Below are 20,465 nucleotides of genomic sequence, written 5' to 3'. Positions count from 1 at the left end.
AGCTTAAGGTGCAATGCAAGCTACCACACTTTCTTAAATCTTGAAATGCCACAAGACTTGCATGCTGCGCTTCAACTTTTGCTTTTGGATGTACAATAGGATCACTTAAGTGGACCAGAGTAGCAGTAGGAAGGTGTATCATGATGTCATCCTGATGGGTGTTTTGTGAAGCAGTATATGGAAATAGAATTGGTCTATTTCCTGAGGAGATTAGGAAACAAGCTAATAACCAAGAACAAGCAATGAACTATAATAGGTTAATTCAGCTCCTGTCTCCTTTCATTTACAATTTATTCAAATGGATAATTACAAGAAGGGGCATAAAATATACCTGAGATTATACAGGCAACGATATGAATAGGAACAGCAGGTACATTGTCATATAAATGACTAAACACGAAGTAACAAGCGTATTAGCAGTCCATTGTTAGGGGGATAGAAGTTAACTATTTTGTGCAATAAATCAGGGGTTTTTCGCCTTCCTCTGTAGCATGGGGCATGGGTCACTTGCTGGAGGATTCTCTGCACTTGGAGTCTTTAAACCCATGATTTGAGGACTTCAATAGCTCTGACATAGGTGAGAGGTTTATTGCAGGAGTGGGTGGGTGAGATTCTGTGGCTTGCGTTGTGCAGGAGGTCAGACTAGATGATCATAATGGTCCCTTCTGACCTTAATATCTATGAGTCTGAGTTAGTAAACATGGAGGTGAGCAAAGTTACACACAACACTTACAATAATGAAAGGTTGAGATGAGATATCATGTCCGTTTATTTTCACCTAGGTGTTGTAAAGGTAGCCATAAGAACTGGGTGTTGTGGGACTAGAAGGAGAGCAAAGCTGAATGGCACACAGGATCAAGAATAATGTGGTAAGGAGTGGCTTGAGTTGCTTGTAGGGATATAGTTTGTTCCACTGACATAAGCACTACTGTGCACGTCACTATGTCAGCAGAAGAATTCCCACCGACATAGCTTCTGCTGCTCGCAGAGTGCTTTTTTTTTTTAATGCCAACAGGAGAGCTCCTGTCAGCGTAGAGCGTCTTCACCAGATGCAGTGCAGCAGCACAGCGGTATCGGTACAGCTGCAGCGCTGTATGTATAGACATGGCCAAAGACACCACCTTATTCATCTGTGTAGGCTCCCCACATCATTGATCTGTGTGTGGGGGGGAGAGCTGGTGCTTCAGGGATGTTACTCCCCATCCTGTGAAGGTGGAGACTGGATGTTTTATTTTTCTCCTTCAACCCTCAATCCAAAGAAGCTGGTGCAGAGGGTAAGTAAGAGGCACAAGGTATAGTTTGGACCAAAGGGGAAGCAGGGATCAAATGGTGACTCTGAATCAAAATATGGTGCCTAATGTGCTCCTGGGGTAGCCCAGGGCTTGTAGGTAACTCCATGATCTAGTCCTTAGGGAGCAGGTTCAGGTCCTGCTTCTGCATTATCATCAATAATAGATTCTGCAACTAGAACTCAGTTTAATGATGGTGATACACAAACTAAATTCTGCTTACTCTCCCACCTGTATTTGCTTTGTATTTGTGATAACAGGTGTATAAAATAGGGAAGACTGACTGACTTACTGTGATACAGCACAAATCTCTATTGAATTAGAAGTTATTGCTTTTCTGATTGTAACTGTGCCTAGACTTTTTGCTGGGCTCTGGAGAAGATATTTATATTTATGGTTGGTATTTGATTATGCCCTGCCAGCATTTCAAAATTGTAGATACCGTGAAACAAGTTCTGATAGTTCCTCTGAAGATGAGCCAAATTGTAGGTGTCTAAGAAGAGTTAGCTTGAGTCTAAGGTGTAATGATGTCTTTGCTCAGGTGTGGCCAAACTGCAGCTCCCGAGCCACATGCGGCTCTTTTACAGTTAAAGTGCAGCTTGTGGAGCCCCGCACGTCCCTCCCCCACATTCACCCTTCTACCAGACTGGGGAAAGGGGGGGAAGCTAGGGGCTTCTGCCCTGCGGCATGGTGGACGCACCTGTCAGGGCTTAGGACACACCTGACTGGGCTCAGGGCTTCAGCAGGAGCGGGGCTGAAGCCCAAAGCCCCAGCAGGTGCCTCCGTGGGGCTGAAGCCAGCAGGCATGCCCCACATGGCTAAAGCCCCAGCAGGCGCCTCCTGCAGGTCTGAAACCCCGAGACTCCCCTCTGCGCAGGGCAGATGCCCCAGCAGGCATGTCAGGCTCTTGAACTTCTGAAGATTATCGTATGTGGCTCAGAGGGTCAGTAAGTTTGGCCATCCCTACTTTAGCTGCTTTGTGGTTCTAACAAGAACCGAAGAAATGCTTTTTAAGGACCAATAAAAAGTAAAGGCAGGAAGTATATCTTCAGATGATACTGGCATCTATGTGAATAAGCACTTCATAAAGAATTACATGTTATTTAATGTTCTTTTGTCTTTTTGAGACCAAAACTCATCATTTCAATATTGATATTAATAAGGTGCATGTTAGGACCTGTTTTTCTAAAACATCCAGCACTAAAATTAACATTATGTACTAATTTATTTTAATCAATGAATGATTAAAAAAACTAGTAATATAGTTAAAATTATCTCTGTCTTAGTGGTCTTTCTGCACAGGATCCTGGGTTTAATACCTTTTTAGAGATTTAGATTTGATTGGCTGGAATGTAATGGAAGAGTCTTATACCTTCTCAGAGAATTACTTTTCACAGGAAGGTAAATGTATACAGCAAGTTTCATTATAGCTGCTGGAACTGGAAATGGACAAGTTGCCTTTTGCTGACAGATCACATGGTTTCAACCCGTCAGGGACATCCATGAAAGCTTAATTTAAAGGTGACTGGCAAAGAGAATCAAAAATTCATTGCACCCTTTTTATGAGTTAAGGAGATTCCTACCTTGTTTCTCTCCCATGGGAAAAGTTATTTTCTCTTCTTTTTTCATTAGAAATTGTAGGGCATATTGAGGATTTCTTAGTAGATTGTGGAATTCTAACATCAAAAGAGACTTAAACATAGAATCATAGAATATCAGGGTTGGAAGGGACCCCAGAAGGTCATCTAGTCCAACCCCCTGCTCAAAGCAGGACCAATTCCCAGTTAAATCATCCCAGCCAGGGCTTTGTCAAGCCTGACCTTGAAAACCTCTAAGGAAGGAGATTCTACCACCTCCCTAGGTAACGCATTCCAGTGTTTCACCACCCTCTTAGTGAAAAAGTTTCCCCTAATATCCATTCTAAACCTCCCCCACTGCAACTTGAGCAATTACATAAGCAATTGTAAGGGGAAGAGATTTTTTACTCAGTTTGGTGGTGTTGATAACACTCATTTAACTCGGATGCCTGGAAGACAGTGGGGAAGAAAGCTTGCAACCAAGGGCTGAAGGAGCTGCCACTTCAATCCTGTAGTTGTCCAAGGAGTCTCTAGAAAACAAGGGAGACAAAACTTGATGTGAAAAATGCCTCTTCTCAAAAACAAGTTTTCATGTCATCTTTATACACAAAAAAAGGAGAAAAAAAGGTTGCGAACACATTTACTTTCTTTGCAGGCTGCCTTTAAGAATGAAAATAAAAATGGCTTTGGGCCAATGCTTGCTTCAGGCTGGAATCTCATGCTAACATGATATTTTGCTGGGATTTTCCAAGACATTTAAGAGAATTGGGTACCTAAATCCCATTCAAATTCAATGGGAGTTGGGCATTTAACTCTCTTAAACTCCATGGAAAATCCAGGCTTTTATTTTTAGCTGTCAGTTGATGTTTCAGATTATATCATAGAGCTGGTTTTGCTATGTTTTGGAAATTCTCAGTGTGTATGTTTGAGTGAGTGACAACTGATGTAAAGTAAGGAAAATATGAATCTGTTGGTAGGTCGGCTGTAACTTAGTCAAAAGCCAGAACATTTTCTCAGATAGGCTTGGGGGAAGGGATGCAACAGCCAGACTTACTTTTTTGTAGTTCATTCATTGGAGAATAAAGTTAACTTAATTCCAAAAAACTAATTAAAAGATGGGTGTTTATAAACTAGTAGCAGTAATACAGAGTGTACTGCGTCTCCTGTGGTGTGGTTTTGTGTGTAGCAAAACTTTACTATTAGTTCTCTATGCAGAAACAGACAATTTGGTAATTTTAAGTACTGTTTTAAATTTTTGGGCTTCCATTTGAGAACCAGGGCTCCTTCCTCTTTTCAGATCCTCCCTCCCTTTTTCAGGCACACTAGGGGGGATATTGAGGTTTTAACTTGCCTTATCATCCTGAGCTGCATTTTTTCTTTCTGTGTCTTTCCCCTTGCTGACTGCCATTGTCTCTGCTCCAGAATAAGTAGTGTGACGCCTCTTGGATTCAAGGCCACCTCTGGAGAATGTCCATTAAAAAAATTAGAACCTGTGTTACAGTGATAGCAGTGATGCAGCTACACTAGTGCTAAGCTCCAGGTATAGGCATCGGTCAGGTAGAGCAGGTTTACGTGATAGTGGTAAAAATGCCGAAGCCCTGTTTATATTAGTCCTGCAACAATAGCTTGCAGTTGCTTTGATAATGATACTGTTTTTTAATGTGGACAAGATCAAAGAGTATTACACTACTTTTATTCATAGTCTCCAGCAGTCCACATAAATAGGGCCCTCCCAAATTCACAGCCGTGAAAAATGCGTCACGGACCATGAAAGCTGGTCTTTGGTCTTCTGTATACTTTTACCTAACACTATACAGATTTCACAGGGGAGACCAGCGTTTCTCAAACTGGGGGTCCGGATGCAAAAGAAGGTCATGAGGGGGTGTCACATGTTTATGGCAGTGGGGTCACAGTATTGCCACTCTTACTTCTGCACTGCCTTCAGAGCTGGGAGGCTGGAGAGCGGCAGCTGCTGGCCAGGTGCCCAGCTCTGAATGCAGCATCCCACCAGTAGCAGCACAGAAGTAAGGGTGGCAATACCATACCATGCCTTACTTCTGCACTGCTGCCTTCAGAGTTGGGTCAGGACCCCTACAGTTACAACACCCTGAAAGTTCAGATTTAAATATCTGAAATCATGGATTTTAAAAATTACAAATTTCTATGACTGTGAAATTGACCAAATGGGACCATGAATTTGGTAGGGCCCTACACATAAATAGTCCCACCGTACTGTCTAGACCACTGTAGGTCTGTTAATAGCAGTCAAGTGCTGCTGTCAAAATGTCTTTCCTATCAGAGATCACTGACTGTACGATGCAGTGAAGCCCACTGAATGAAATAACTGATAAAACAGATAAACAGTTGCATTCACAGGGGTGATGGCATTTAAGGAGACAGACATTATACTGACACAGGCAGCTTAGAAATGTAGAAGCATTGGCCTCTGAAGATCCAATCACACTTCATTCTTTTCAGCAACTCCAGTTTTCAGTCATTCTTTGTACCTTTTGTCCTTTACATCAGCAGTCAGCATTTTGCATAACTCACAACAAGCGATTCCTCAGGATGAGAAATGTTCCTCTATGGTATTTGTTTTGCGAGCCTGGAAGGAGAGTAGGAAATGTGTGACAGCACATATGTGGTTTCATTTTGTAGTTAGTACATTTTAAAGAGAACGTGGTTCTCTAATCTTGCTAAGTCAGGCCTTGTCTACAAACAAAAGTTGTACTGATTTAAGTAAATTGATTTAGAAACCAGCAAAGTTAAATTGGGGGAGCCCCCGTGTCTGGATGCTCTGCAATTGGTTTAAGTCCTTATATCAATTTAACTCATCGATTCCTTATTGACCTATGATAAATCAATGTAAGGCACTCTCAAACCAATTGAAGGGTACCTTACAGGGTGGTTGCCCTGATTTAACTACATTGGTTTCTAAATTAATTTAGTTAAATTAGTATAGCTTTTATGTATAGAGAAGGCCTCAAGAAGTGAAAGGTTTTTGTTTTGTTTTTTTGACGCCACTGTTTTCTCATTACCAATAGCTCCTATTAAACCTGTTTGCTGGAGCATAAGGAACTTTTTACTAAGTGATCTAGAAAATGAATCACAAGTGATTTCCTAGGTGCTTGTTCTACACTATTTTTTCAGTAATGCTGGTGGCAGGACAGCTAATACAGCTGTTGTGCCCTTCTGATGTTTTTGAATAAGAATTTGAGGCCGCAAGAAGAGAAACTCTGCAATGATAAGAACTTATTTTGATGTAACTGGTTTGTTAGGAGTGGACTCGGTGAATCTTTTTGTTTGTACAGCATCAGACACACTAGCACCCAACCTGGTGTGGCCTTTAGGCATTACAGCAATTTACATGTTTAATAATAATAATAAATAATAGCTTTATTGTGCAAGGAGTGGGCTGGTGATAAGGCATCCTAAGTGAAATTTCTCATCGAGATTAATAAAACACTGGACCAGTAATCACTTTATAGAAAACTTAAAAATATTTTCATTAACCACTGGGAGACCCATTGCAAATTCTTGAACTCTACAAATTAGCAAATGAACAAACTCAAGAAAACAAAATGTACCTTTCATTTTGCCAGTTGTAGTTTAGTTTTAATTATTTATTATAGTACTTCATATTACTGCAGTATTAGTAATATGGGAACTCACTAAAACACCTCCTATTAAATCATTAGTGGGAGTGAGGTAACACCATCAGGTTTTGGGTCGGTGGATTAGTAAGGCTTTACTGTATTCAGAAGCAGTATTTCTTGTAAATATGTTTTTCTGGATTTTCCTTTACTTGTCTTTTTACTAAGTATCTTTCCCTGAAATCAGGACCCTTGTTTCCTAAGAGAGCAACTGCCCCATTTGCTTTTTCACCATGTGCGATCATAATATTCTGTCCTACCGTACTCACGTCAACAGACATCGATATCCTAGGCAGAACGTTTTTTACTTCAACTGAATAATTGTTTGAAGGACCACGTGCTCTCTTAAAAAATAAAGATCATGGAGGTTTTATTTGTATGTGATTGCTCTTAATAAAGAATGAGAAGCAAAATACAAACTGACAGAGTTTATTTACCATCTGTTGTATTTTTAAGCAAATTACCACAATTAAGAATACAGGTTTTGGTGGTTTGTACAAATACAATGTACAGCATTGTGAAGTGTTTTTACATGTATGTAGAGCCCTAGGTAAGACACAATCTCAGCTTCCTACCTCTTTAAGATAGGATTTTCAAGCTCTGAAAAACAGATTGGTGTCCTTTCTGTGGACCTTCTTGCAAGGGAGAGCAGCAGGTATTTTCGTGATGTCCTTTCTTAGGAAGCAAGAGAAATCTAGGACAGTGAGCATAGTGATGGTTAACCATGGATGTAGGTTAATAGTCACTCTGCCACCGTGGCAAGTCAGATGTTTAATTGCCACACTCTGCTTTTGACTATAGTGAAAAACCAAAATACATGGGCCTGATTAACTTTTGCCCTGCTCCTTATGTTGAGAGTTAACACCAGTGCACAGTGGGTGTAAAACACTACCCGATCAAAAGGTAGTGCTTTAGGCTCCCCTTACAGGCTTAAATGACAGCACCAGGTGCAGGTCCACAGTGAATCAAGCCCTGCTACTTTCAGTTATTCTAGATAATTATTTTGTCACATTGGATCTAACACAAAGTCCTTCTATGTGTATAACATATAAATGATGTTTGCTAGAATCTAGTACTCTTTGCTAAATGTTATTTCTATGAGAGAGACTTGAGCCCTGCAAGTCCAGTCTAGTTTAAGTTCTTAAAAGGTTGTTGATGCCGCCTTATTTTCCATTTGGTTTTCAGTGCCTTTTCATGTCGTTTCATGCTTTCTGTAAAGCTAAAGAAATCAACACGGAAGGAATTCAGGAAGACAGGCAACTAAATTGTGATTTTTTTTTTTAAACCATCGTGAATGAATGCTCTATTTTTGTTAACTTGGTTTTTTCTACCATAGGTCTCAACAAATGGCAGCATATTACATCAGACAGTGACGAGTCCTGCTGCTCCCTTACATTATCTGACAGACCACTGTGGATTCAGATTGGGGGCATTGAAGTTAACAGTGAATTGGCAGGTCTGTCTGTTTTAAGCCCTGCCTAAAGTGAAGGGGGCAGTATGTCATCAGTTAATCATCCCCCAAAACAAGTTAGGTTAGAGCTGATGAATTCATCACTCACTTAATTTCCTACTTCCATTTGAACTTGGTGCACCTGTACCTCATGTGCAGACCGTACATTTCAGCTGTTTCCACTGACACATATGTGGTGATAAGGTTGATGTGTATTAGCTTCAATTTATTCAAGAAAATTTCCTTTTCAGATTGGCTTCCGAGATTTGCATTTTATGATCATATTGAAATAACAGAGCTCTGGGTAAAGGTAAAATTGTTTTATAACAAAATGAGTACGGTATCTTTTAAGATGAGGATCTTAAGGACCCTTAAGATAAGGACACTTTTTTTCATAGTGTCGACAACATCTTAATAGAGACAGTCTTGTAGACACCTGCCCTTCCATTTGTGATCAAGTGGACTGCCTCTTCCTGCCACTGGCAGTTACATAACATATTGGTGGCTACTACAGCAATAGCTTACCTGGACAAGTAAAATTAGGAAAGCATTTAGTGTTGTTTAAGTTGCATTTAATGTGATTTAGCAGCTGGAACCAAGGAGGAGAATTAAAACCATGTGACCAGCCAGATCTCTGGAGGCCACTAGAAAGTGGTTCATGGACCACAGTTTAGGATCCACTGCTCAAAGAACATGTTTGACTGTCATTTTAAAGACTGACATTTTTTTTCTTCCAGGAGAGTATCCATATTCAGGATAGCACTTAACTTTTAACTTAATCCCATTGAAGTCAAGGGAATTTAAAGCAGATGCTTAAGTGATTTCCTGAATTGAGGTCCAAATTAGTATTTGCTACTTGGTAAGGTACTTTTGTTTGATATGGACATATGCATATTTTTATGCATTTTTCGGGAAGGTTTTTTATAGGACAGTGATAAGTGTTTCTGACTTACAAAATAAGCTCTATTTATTATAGTATGTTGCTTTCACTTCACAAGAAAAAGGGTTATGGTTTATGGACTTGGAGGAGTTTGATCCAATACTATCCCATTTTGTTAGGTGTAGTAAACCAGACATGCTTTGGGTTATTCTAAAAATAATCGAAGGAATTTTTGTGGTCCGCTGGTACTACAGAAGCTTGTGAACTATCTTAAAGGACATGAAGCTAGATTAGATATTATGAGAATGTCACCTGGGATGTTGAGAGGCCAGCTGTAAAAAGGTAAAAGGCAAAACTGTGTGTAACTTTAGGGTCCAAAATGCTGTGTTAAGCATCATTTAAAGGAAGCATATGGCCTTAAACTTAAATTAGAACTTCTACTAACACTATTAAAGGCCAGTAGAAAACCACATGGTTTGTAAATGCCATCTGCCTATTACTTACTTTAAACAAACAGTAATGTTAGTGTACAGCTTAGAATCATTAGGACGAATTCTTCCCTCATTTACTCTTGTGCAAAGCCCCTGAAGTTAGTTGACTGATCGTGGCAGTGTTGCTGAAGGGTAAATCAGGGCTGAATTTGGAATATGGATTATTGTCTGTTCATCTACTGACTGATTTGAAGACACAGGGTTCCTCTTCTATATGTGTTTGTGCTACTGGGTTTTTGAGCGAAGGCATTTAAACATGTTGGGAAAAACTGTACTCTTACATTTTTGTAGTATTGTTGAATTTCTGACAAGAATTTGTTTCTGTAATACTTGCATTATGGAGGTTTCCATCAGAGAGATTTCCTGGGTGCAGTGATGCTAATTAATACAATGCTTATCTCAGGGACTGGCGACCTTTGGCTCGCGGCCCATCAGGGAAATCCACTGGCGGGTCAGGACGGTTTGTTTACTTGCAGCGTCTGCAGGTTCGGCTGATCGCAGTTCCCATTGGCCACGGTTCGCTGTTCCAGGCCAATGGTGGCTGCAGGAAGTGGTGGCCAGCAGAGCCCTCAGCCCATGCCACTTCCCGCAGCCCCCATTGGCCTGGAACGGCGAACTGCAGCCAGTGGGAGCTGTGATCGGCCGAACCTGTGGACTCATACGTGGCAGGTAAACAAACCGGCCCGGCTGGCAGCGGATTTCCCTGACAGGCCGCGTGCCAAAGGTTGCTGATCCTTAGTTTATCTAATCCTAGCCTGCTGCTATAGGCATTTGTGCTGCCCTGGGCCTGCCAGCCACGGAAGAGCAAGACCCATACTGTGTGTTAGGCAACCTGTCATATTTTTGAGATTAGAAAGTCTATTTTAACATTTGTGGAAAGCAAATGTAAATTTTTCTTCATACTCAGTGCACAGTGACCTGCACCAATGGTAAATGTCATTTGATTTCAGTTGCAAAATACACTTTGCAAAAATCAGCACTTGCTCCCTATGCGGAAGTGTAAGATTAGCATCCTTTTCTTTGTAGAAGCTCTGCTTGCTCAATTCATTCATCTCTGAAGGGCATGTGGACTTGATTTTCTTGCAAAGACAGAACATAGTACCCAAATGGAGGACGTATCAGATATTAAAACTAATGCAACAGATTTTTAGCCAAGATGCAGCAATTGGATGCATCTCAGCTTGGATCCACGATTCTATTAAACCTCATAATTGCGCCTCTCTTCCTTCCCTTTGTGCCCAATCACTCCCAAATTCCCACTCCATCTCACTTCCTTTTACTGCAGAGCAGAGGACCTAAAATGAGCTGTTTTTGAAACTTTTATGCTACTATTAAAGTCAACTTTCCAGGCACAGTAAGCACCTTCAAACTGAGAAGCTCCTTAGTATACACCCCTTGCCCACTCCTATGTCAGATCATTGTTCTTCTGGTTTTCATATCCTCTCTTCTCATCCCACCCCTTATGTATCAAGTGATTTCTTAAGCTTCCCTTCCCCTCTCTTCTCTGAAGTTAAATCTTTTCAGCAACAGTGTCAGGGCTTAGGCCCACCCATGGTCTTTTCTGTTAATCAGGATGTATTGTTTAAGGCATTGTGTTGGAGGGAGTGGAAAACATATGTATAGCTATCTAAAGCAATTCTAGTCTGAGCAAGCTCCAGCAAGATTGTAAAAAGAGTGAGCACAACTGGGCAGGTTTTGTTGGAACCTCCTTCGCTTTCCTAACCAGACTGAAATGGCAGGTGCACCTATACTGTAACACTGAATCTTCGTAATACTCTAAGTGCTTAGATGGCGATGGTGTTGTAGAAGAATTGTTTATTGCTTGGATTGCTTCTGTTGCCATTTTCATCTGTGTCATGTGAGGCAGCTGCAGACTGTGAACCAAGTGGTTGCTGAAAGGCAGCGTGTTCAGTAGCTTTATTTTTGCTGTTCCATTGCATGCTTTCAGTTCTCTGTAGCCAAGTACAAATGTGTTGACACTCTGAGTTATAAGTCAGTGAGTTATAAATGGTCCCAAAGGCATTGTATATTAATCATTCGCAGTTGATTAACAACCTCTAAGCTTCTCTGAAAATTTAAATGAATGCTTGATGTTGAAAGTGGGTGATATTTAAAATGGGCTGGGCTGGTGGCTTGGGCTTTTAACTCCAAACAGATGAAGGATCTGTTCACTTGCATATGTTTTATAACAATTTTAAGACAGCCCTCCACCACCCAGCTTCTCTTACTGTGGAATGCACCAAATGTAACAGGTGAAACAATAACTGTTCTGACAACCTCAGATTCTGCTTGCCACATATGCAATACCCTGGAAGAAGTTTAACCGTTTTCCCTTTCTCTCCCCTTTTCAGCTCAGAGACACTAGGCACCTGCTGTTTTGATGGAACCTCACCACACTGCCACGAAGAACACCAGCTCATCAGAAACGACAAAAATTTGAGACTGAATTGTCATATTTTTCCTCTGAAATCTTAAACAGAGGGAAGAAAGGGCAGGGTGAATGTGTTAAACAAAACCACCCCCACTAATCCCATTGGGGCACCTGTATCTATTGTACATTTTCTTCAAAATTTAAAAAGATATTAGGAAATATTTTATAAAACTTTTTTGCAATAAATGATGCATGAGATGGTGAGAGACTATACAAAGTGTACGTGCAAGGAACCACTTGAATTATTAGTATGAAGAATCACTGCGAATAATTTTTTTTTAATGTGATGGTTTAATCAATATGTTTGACAGGCCCCAGTGATGGAGCCAATTGCCTGGAAAGATGACTGTAACTTTTGAACTCTTGTTTTGATTCTTAACTTTAGCACTGCATTTTCCATTCTCCAAGGCTTAGTTAGTATTTAGTATGGGTGTTAGCAGAGCTATAACGTGATCTAAAGCATGTCCGAAAGCAGCTGTATTGTAAAATATGAACAGTCTTGTTAAATGAGACCAATGTTTCCCAGAGAGGTTACGGGTAGGATGACAACAGTAACTCCATGTATCTCTAATTTATGGGAAAAATCTTCCCCTGTGAAAATGGTTGTTCTATTCTTATGCTGATATAACACTTTGGGAATTGAGGATTGTTGAAAACATATCAAGAAGGGCTACATCTCTGACAGTACAGTCATTTCGATTTGCTTGTGATGCTATAGCAGTAGGGGATTCGAGAATGGATACTGCTAAGATAGGATAGCAGTCGTTTGCCAGGTCGTTGTTTTCCCCTCACCCCTTCCAGCCCAGAATAGAGCTCATGCAGGCAGCTAGTACAAAAAGAGTTTCCATCAGTGGTTCTAATGGTAGTTGATTTAATAGCATCAGAGAAATGTTGGGCTGGAGGGGACCTCAAGAGTCCAGCCCCCTGCTCGATTTGCATTGCATCAACTTCTTTGAATATCATTAAATCAAAATTAGAAGGTCAAATTTTTTATCCTCTTTCTTCCTTTCTCCAAAAGATGTTTACTAATAGTTATTTCAGCTGAAGCTAGTGAATGTTGACCATACTGCTAGAGTATTGGCTTGTTAATTTATTTGCCACTGATTGTTTTAACGTTGTGCGCACATTTTCTTGACAATATGGTTTCCTGTGCCCTTCTTAATGATAGAAGGGGATTCACAGGATGCCTGACTTGGGAGAGTAAATATTTATTTTGGAGAAATGAAAATGTGCACATAATCTAAAGATCTAATAAAGTACAAGTTCCTCTTTCCATGGAAATGCAAAGGCTTGTACTAAACTCTTTTCCTACTTACTAATATTCTGATCTTATCAGGGAATGTAAAATATCTTTCTACAGGCTATCTGAAAAGAGATCACCTTTTCCAAGTCTCTGGTTTCCAACGGCACAAATATGGTTTCATAACCTGTGTGCATGGATCGTGAATTAAGTAACCTTTGATTTCAAATCATGGTGACCATAGATGTATATTTTTTCCCTTTTGCTTTGGTATTTGGTAACAAATCCATATTTTTAGCAGAGCAGGGAAACAATAATCTATACCCAGGAAAGATATATTGGTGGTACATATAGTCAAAGACAGTTCTATATTAGAGATTTAGTAGTTATTTTAGTTTGATTCATGGTAACTTCATAATTTATTTATAAAACCAGAAACCAAAACCATAGCATCTGTTTCTTTCAAAAACTATTTTAGCTGCACGTTGCTGTTGTACAGTAGATTCAAATTGTGCTACTTTTCATAATAAACTGCAGATTTTTTTTTTTAAAATAGAGAATAGTAATTATTGTTCTGCAGTACTCTTCCTTTCTAATGTAGTCAAAGCAGAGGGTCAGCAGTCTGGTCCTGCTCCACTGCCCAAAATGTGACCAAGATATATTATAAATTAAAGCATCTCACTCTTAGGCTACATCTGCACTATGAGCTAGGTGTGTGATTCCCAGTTTCCGTACACATACACGTGCTAATTCTCATGGAGCTAGCGTGAGTATAAATAGCAGTGTTGACGCAGTAGCCTGGGTACCAGCAGCAGAGCCATAGCTTAGTGGAGCCTAGACTGTACCCACCAGTCTCAAGTAGGTTTGTATTCATCATGCTGCCACTGCAGATACGCATTCTACCACAGCTACACTGCTGTTTATACTTGCGGTAGCTTAGTGACACCTCATGCAAGCATGTGTAGCTAAGCTGGGATCACACCCCTAGCTCTAGCGTAGACATAGCCTTAGAGAGAGAGGGGGACAGGGTGCAGTGAGTTAATGTGCCAGCCTTTTACCTCTGGAGACCAAACTCTAATTGTATTACAGGTAGATGTTGGGGGGGGGGGGGGAGTCCTCATCCCCACTGGGGGAGTCCTTTTTATCCACGTGAAAACAAAACCACACCAGACAACATGGCACAAAACAGTTTCTGCTCAGGAAAAAGGCCCAGGACTGTAATAGCAGGGTTATTCCATGCTGGGATAGAAATGATGGATGTTGTGTGTGGAAGCCAGTAGTGCCTGCCTATATGACATCTGACTTTTAACCAGTGCTCTTATTGCCTCTCCTGCAAGAGTGCTAGCACACATCAGTTGGAGTATACAGAACATTATCGTGTGAGAGAAATGCAAGTCTCTGCATTGGAGAAGATGGGTAAATTAAGCAAACAAAGCTTAAAAAATAGACAAGGTAGCAAACTGTATTTGCTCATAAAAATGAGTTTATTTTCATGGGAAGTAGTGCAGCCATTTTGTTTGAAACCAGATTTTCATTTTGAAGTGAAACTGTCAGGAATATTTTAATGACTGGGAAGTACAGTAATGTATTGCTTTTCACTTTTTGGCTTTAGTTGCTTAATATTTAAGCTTTGCTCTGTGCTACCTTTTTGTCTGTATATTGAATGGTCACTATGCCTCCTTCATTTTGTAGACTTGAATGGGCGGGGAAGATTCACTTTTAAGGTTTGCTCAGAGGTAAATGTTAAAGAATGTTGTGTAACATTTATTCAAATAAAGCCTTGATTTTTTTTCAGCACTTGTTGAAGGGAAATCATGTGGAACATTTCTATGCTATAATTTTCCTTTATGTTTCCTTTTCCTTTCCTAAACCAGAAGGTTTTGATGACATCTTTTGTCTGTTACATTTTCTGAATTAAAGTGGGGATGCTGATCTGCTCTTGAGAGTGCATCCTCCAGACTAAATTCCTACTTGACTAACACTGTCCGACCTTGAGTTTGGCCCATGTGGCTGGTGCATGTTAAATCTTCCTTGACCGGTTGGATGCTTTCCACAAGAAATAGTAAAAGCCCCAACATAGACAATGAGAAAAGATACTGTACACCATGAAGAGGCAGAAACAGAGAAAACATGATGACTGTGATCTATGGCTGCTGTCAAGGAGCACAGGGTACAGCTCAAGATGGAGGTACGCCATGGCAGATGGGGATTGCTGCAGTGGAGGGACACAATGGCTATACCCCCTGCATTGGCCACAGCAAGAGCTCTGTGCCACCCATGTATCCCCCGATGGAGTGGGGAATCGTGTGGTGACCAGCTAAAGCTGTCTTTGGTACCACTTTGTTCTGATGGTGTCGCACAAAGCTGCTGGAACACAGGAAAGAGCTGAGGCCTTTGAAGAACAATCTTTGCATGCTGTTCAATCACTGGTTTCTTGTGATATTAACACTTCAGACAAATCCATCTGTTGTAGGTAAGGGTAATGGAATCTTTCTCCATTTAGGCAGGAAACTCCCCACATTGAGTTGCATTATCTCATAATTTTTCCTGAAGGAGGTGAACTGGTTATGCCATGATGGGTAATTCACTTAAAAAAAAGCACAGCATTTGTAGCGTAGGGTCAAGTTGTTGCATATCTTCTCAAATGCCAGAATCTATAGGAGCTGCACTGTCTGGTAAAAGAAAAAATTGCTCTCAATTCCTGCAAATTAAATCTTCCATACTTAGGGAAAACTAACACATCTTTTAGTTGTGTCTAGGTTAATCAAATATAAAGTAGGTAAGAAATCTGTTTGGAAATGTTTATTAAGCATGTTACTGACTAAGCATTTTCCTCTTTCAATGGTGTACAATTTGTCTGAAGTGACAGATCAGCTGTGCAATTCAGTAGATAATAGAGGTAGCCAGATACCTTTCCCAAGTATTAAAACTAGTTTGTTGGAGTTAAATGATTGTGCAGATGCACCCAGTCTGTCGTGACAGCTATCTAGGATCTATCCTCCATGCTATTCAGACATTTTTGGTGACGTGCGTCATATTTTCTCTCCTCCAGTCTCTTGTGTGAACTAGAAATATGGCATATGCTTTTTCTGTTCGTTTTATAAATGTTCCTTTTTCTACGGCTTTTTTGATTATAGGAACTCTCATCTTCTTTCTCCCATTAGTCATTCATTCTTACAGCAGTCTCTCCTGGCTTGGTTTTCTCTCATTAGGCTAATAGGTGAAGAGAGGAAATCATGCTAAAATGTAATTGTACTAATAACTTCATGACATTGGCACTCCTCACTGTGGAGTCATTTGTGTATGCTTCATGGCCATGGAACCCATGAGCATAATTAACAATATCTATTTCAGAGTTCTACAGATATCATACTGATTAATCCTCACTACGGTAGCACTATAATGAAGGTATAGAAGTAACACCATCCCTACCAATGATGATGTCATGTAGACTCCTGTTTACTGCTCCCTGGAAGCATCAACAAAGTGATGCTTAATGAGGGCGTAGTAGTATGTGTCACAGCTCCCTAATGAACTTCATGATGCAGGCAGATTTTATAAGCACTTCCCAGGTAAATAGTGGGAAGCCAGTATAAAGGGGTACCGTTTCCTCTGAGGGAAAGAGGAAAATGGATTCCATCAAGGCGAGCCTTCAGTCATGCAGGAGGAATTATAGAAAGAGAGGGACTATGGTAAAAGAGAATATTGGATGACCTCCATACTCTCAAATTAGAGATGTGGTAAACAATGCAGGACCAGAATTGCATTATAGAAATCTTCATCCATACCCTCAGATGCAGCCAAGAAACTCACAGGAGAGGGAGAGGGTACAAAGATGGCTTTACATTACCTTTATGCTCTGTGGTCTTGGGCTGGGTTAGTTGCAGTGGTGCCAGCAGTAGGAGGGGCTAGCCACCGGCGTATGTGCCCAGTGTCTTGGAAAGGTACAGAGTTAGGGCAGCTAGCCCCTCCAACCACCACAGCTACACTATTTTTTTGCATACTAGTTTGATCAGAACTAGTGCAAGTTTGTTTTCTCAACCTGGGAATTACATCCCTATCTCCAAGTGCAGACATACCAACAATGGTTAGTTACCCAGCATAGGTTAACAGTCTGGCTCCTGGTGACCCCATGGAGTGGTCAGCCTGGTGATTGCTGAGATACATTAAAGCCATTTCCATGCCCCCTTTTCCTCAGCCATGCCCTCCCCTCCAGCTGCAGGGGATAGTAGCCATTACAGCTGTTCTTTACTTTTGGAGGACTGCGTTTTCCCCTGATTGAAGTGAATAGCCCATCGTTGGTTATGGCAGCTTTAGGGCTGCTTTGCATAGAGCAGTCCTAATGCAGAGGAGAATACGGGCCATTGTTTCCAGAAACCATCTTTTCTTTCTCCATCCTCAGTTAGGTGGCAGAGAAATACACGCACTGACAAATACTAAGCGTGTGAGCGCAAGGAAACTGAGAATGTCAACAGAATTGCAGAGCAGTGTCAGCAGCCCTGCAAGCAGCTGTTGGAATATCAACAGGTCACTGTGAACTTTCATATTAACTGCCACTCCCTCTTTTTTTTTTTTTCTTGCTCGCTTGTCCTCCCTGAAGTTGTTTTCAAATAGACTTGTCAGTCACCATCTTCTCACTTATCTCTTAATGCAGGAAGACTGCGTAATAATGACTCTTGAAAGGAAGTAGACATAGAGATACAACATGCTGCATGGTACAAGAAAAAGGAACAAACTGATTTCCTCTTTTGGACAGAGCACTGCCAGCTATAATACTTCAACTGCTGCCTGCAGCCCTGTTTATAACTCCTTTCTGTGTGACTCTGTCCCAAGCCCTGCAGTTTCTGTGGTCTTTACTTGTGCTGCAGACTCATAGCCTAAGACAATCTTGAAACACAAGCTGTGGAAATTGCAAAGGGAGCAATTTGAATGTGTAACAGGAACCATCTATGCTTTTTAGGTTTTGGCAATTCTGAAATTAGGATGAATTTTCAAAGCCAAGGATTAATGGTGGCAATTCTGAAATTGTACCCTTCAGCTAAGGCCTCTGACTCCAGCTGAGGGTTCAGGAATTTGATTTTCAAAATGCAGCTAAGTAATTACTGATACCTAGCTGCTGATGTGCCCACTTTTAGGTAAATGCCAGGGCCCCAAGTAACGAGCAGGGAAACAAGCAGGGACTGTGTAGAATCCATTGTGTAATAGGAAGAATCCACGCAGAATTAAGGTGAATTCAAGACCTCAGCAATACCAACATTGCTCAGCTGGTTCTGTTACTGATAGGTTCACATAGGAAAGAGAAATGGTACAGACTAAAGGCACCATATTATTGGGCCACTGTGCCATGCTTTGATCTCAAAATACAGCTTTCCTGGAAATGTAAGATCACATCAGAAACCATCCATTACCAGCAGTGTCTTGGCTCAGTGACTGATAGTACCCTAGGGGGCACAATCCTACTCCCATCGGGGCAAGTTCTGATCTGTGAGCTGCAGATGCAGTGGGAGAGGGGAAGGGATGCTGCTTGTATTACGTGTTTTGGGATAGAGATATACATTTGTATTGTATACAGTGGTCACTGTGAACTTGCAACCTCTCTTCTACGGCTAACTGAATCCACGCTGAGAGAAATGCCAGAACCTAAAATCCCCACGCTGAAATGAGACTGTTTGGACCTTTCTAACCCTAGGTCTAAAAGATGATGCACTGGGAAAAGCTACACTGACAAAGCATTTAGATAAATAGAATGCAAACATCCCTCCTCCTGCGTGCACATGTGCGTACTCTTTCTCTGCTTTTGGTGGACATTTTGCCACTGGGTATCGGTTAGCAGAAGTCTGGGAATGAAATCGGCCTAGATGCTGTACATTCAGAATGCTGTTTTGTGGCTAGCTGCTAGAAAAGCTATCAGCATCCAGGGCCCTGAATCGACTAGAATCCCCTCTTTCCTGCCCTCTCAGTTGACTGACGGGTCAGTCTGAAGCTACTGTGTTATACTATTAGAGCTACAGCAGATGTAACATATCTTCCAACATCTAAGGTTCTAGCTACACGGGGCATTTTACATTCTAATCCCAGAAGCCGCTTAGAAAAAAAGACCTTGAACAATGTGTAAATATTTATATCAGATCAACCACCATGGTTAATGCTGGGGATCTGAAAAAGGCTTCCTGTACTGCAGCTGGTTGCTAATAACGAGTCACATTCTTAGTCTGCTGTAGTTTGGGAATCATGTTTATATGGGACTGTTAGTTACTCCAGTCACCTAAAGAAGGGCTGAAGGACTCACCATGATGCAAACAGCAAGAAGTATAAAATGAAATCTGGTTTTCTAGTCCTGCCCAGGAACAGACTGGCCTAATAGTCTTAGTGGAGCTAAAAAAGGTAAACCTATTTCAAGCCCCCAAGCCACATGTTCAGTTAAATGAGTATCCACTTTCTAAATTCTCTCTCAAGGAGCCAATGGCTAGAGAGAGAGAAAACTGAAGTATGGATTTCCAATGGTGAGTCTCAATTGAAACTGGTCACAGTTATAGCTGGGAAGATTACCCACCAAACACACACAATTAGAAGTGAGAGGTTAACAGTTTTCAGCTGTTTTAAGTGCTTAATACACAGGTTTTGCTTTGTCAAGATAGGCTGTAATGACTCTGAGGGCTTAAAGCCCCACAAGCCTAGAACCTGACAATTTACTGTGTCTCAAGAAGCTGTTTCCTTGACAAACCCACAACTAGTCATACTGCCTAGCAAGTACGCCCTTTGGAGTAGAGGGCTGCACACATAAAGAATTCAACATGAACAAGGAAGTCAGCGCTGGGCTTATTCCAAAACACATGCAAAGCAACTGAATGACCCATGTATTAATGCTGCACATTAAATATACCTGTGCTAATTTCACCTACTGTTCAAAAGTTAGCACTTTAATGTAATTGATTCTCAGCTGCAGAAGCCAGCAATCAAACTCAGTTATCAGAACAATCTCTTAAGGCTGGTGTAGCTAATTAAAAGCTTGGGAATGTGTACACTGTGCAGTTTTTTCTTCCTGTATTGTTATGTTAGAGCTAATTAGCAAAACCTCATTGAAGGTCTGTTCTGTCTGATAGTGCCATGCAGTCTGGGAAGAATGCTTTGGACCCAGAGTTCACCTCAACCAGTGAGAAACTGGTGTAACTCTAATGGCAATAGTTATTCCTAATTTACTACCATATGAGAGGAGAATTAGGTCCTTAATCTCATAGGCCCAGATCATTAAAGGGAGTGAGGTGTTGCTCCACTCACTGTTGCAATATCTAACTGGTTAGGTTGTCTGCCACTCAGTCGAATTTTCAGCCCCAAGCTAAATGCCCAGGCTCCCCATAAATTGTATGGGGATAATTAAGCACCTAGAAAAGGGATTTTCAGAAGGTGGGTCAGCTGCCTAAACTAGCCAGGAATGAAATGCCACAGCAAGAGGA

General features: G+C 41.0%; 2 protein-coding genes across 3 annotated transcripts in view; one reads left to right on the top strand and one right to left on the bottom strand.

Moving 5' to 3' along the window:
- The window catches only part of PWWP2A (PWWP domain containing 2A), a 39,812-nt gene extending 24,975 nt beyond the window's left edge, over positions 1 to 14,837 (top strand). For both annotated transcript variants that reach the window (XM_073355863.2, XM_073355865.2), the window contains exon 3: positions 11,692 to 14,837. Coding sequence is in view for 1 of the 2 variants with exons in the window: in XM_073355865.2 (XP_073211966.1) it covers positions 11,692 to 11,705 (14 nt within the window). In the remaining variant the exon portion in view is untranslated. The remainder of the gene's footprint in view (positions 1 to 11,691) is intronic.
- The window catches only part of TTC1 (tetratricopeptide repeat domain 1), a 68,240-nt gene continuing 50,843 nt past the window's right edge, over positions 3,069 to 20,465 (bottom strand). Inside the window, exons 8-10 of the transcript XR_013636155.1 lie at positions 5,280 to 5,471; positions 4,218 to 4,326; positions 3,069 to 3,396 (exon numbers count right to left, since the gene is read on the bottom strand). The gene's annotated coding sequence lies outside the window, so the exon portion shown is untranslated. The remainder of the gene's footprint in view (positions 3,397 to 4,217; positions 4,327 to 5,279; positions 5,472 to 20,465) is intronic.

The sequence above is a fragment of the Lepidochelys kempii genome, chromosome 8, assembly GCF_965140285.1.
Source record: "Lepidochelys kempii isolate rLepKem1 chromosome 8, rLepKem1.hap1, whole genome shotgun sequence".
NCBI classification, from domain to species: Eukaryota; Metazoa; Chordata; order Testudines; family Cheloniidae; genus Lepidochelys; species Lepidochelys kempii.
This window is presented reverse-complemented; position numbering and strand designations above follow the sequence as displayed.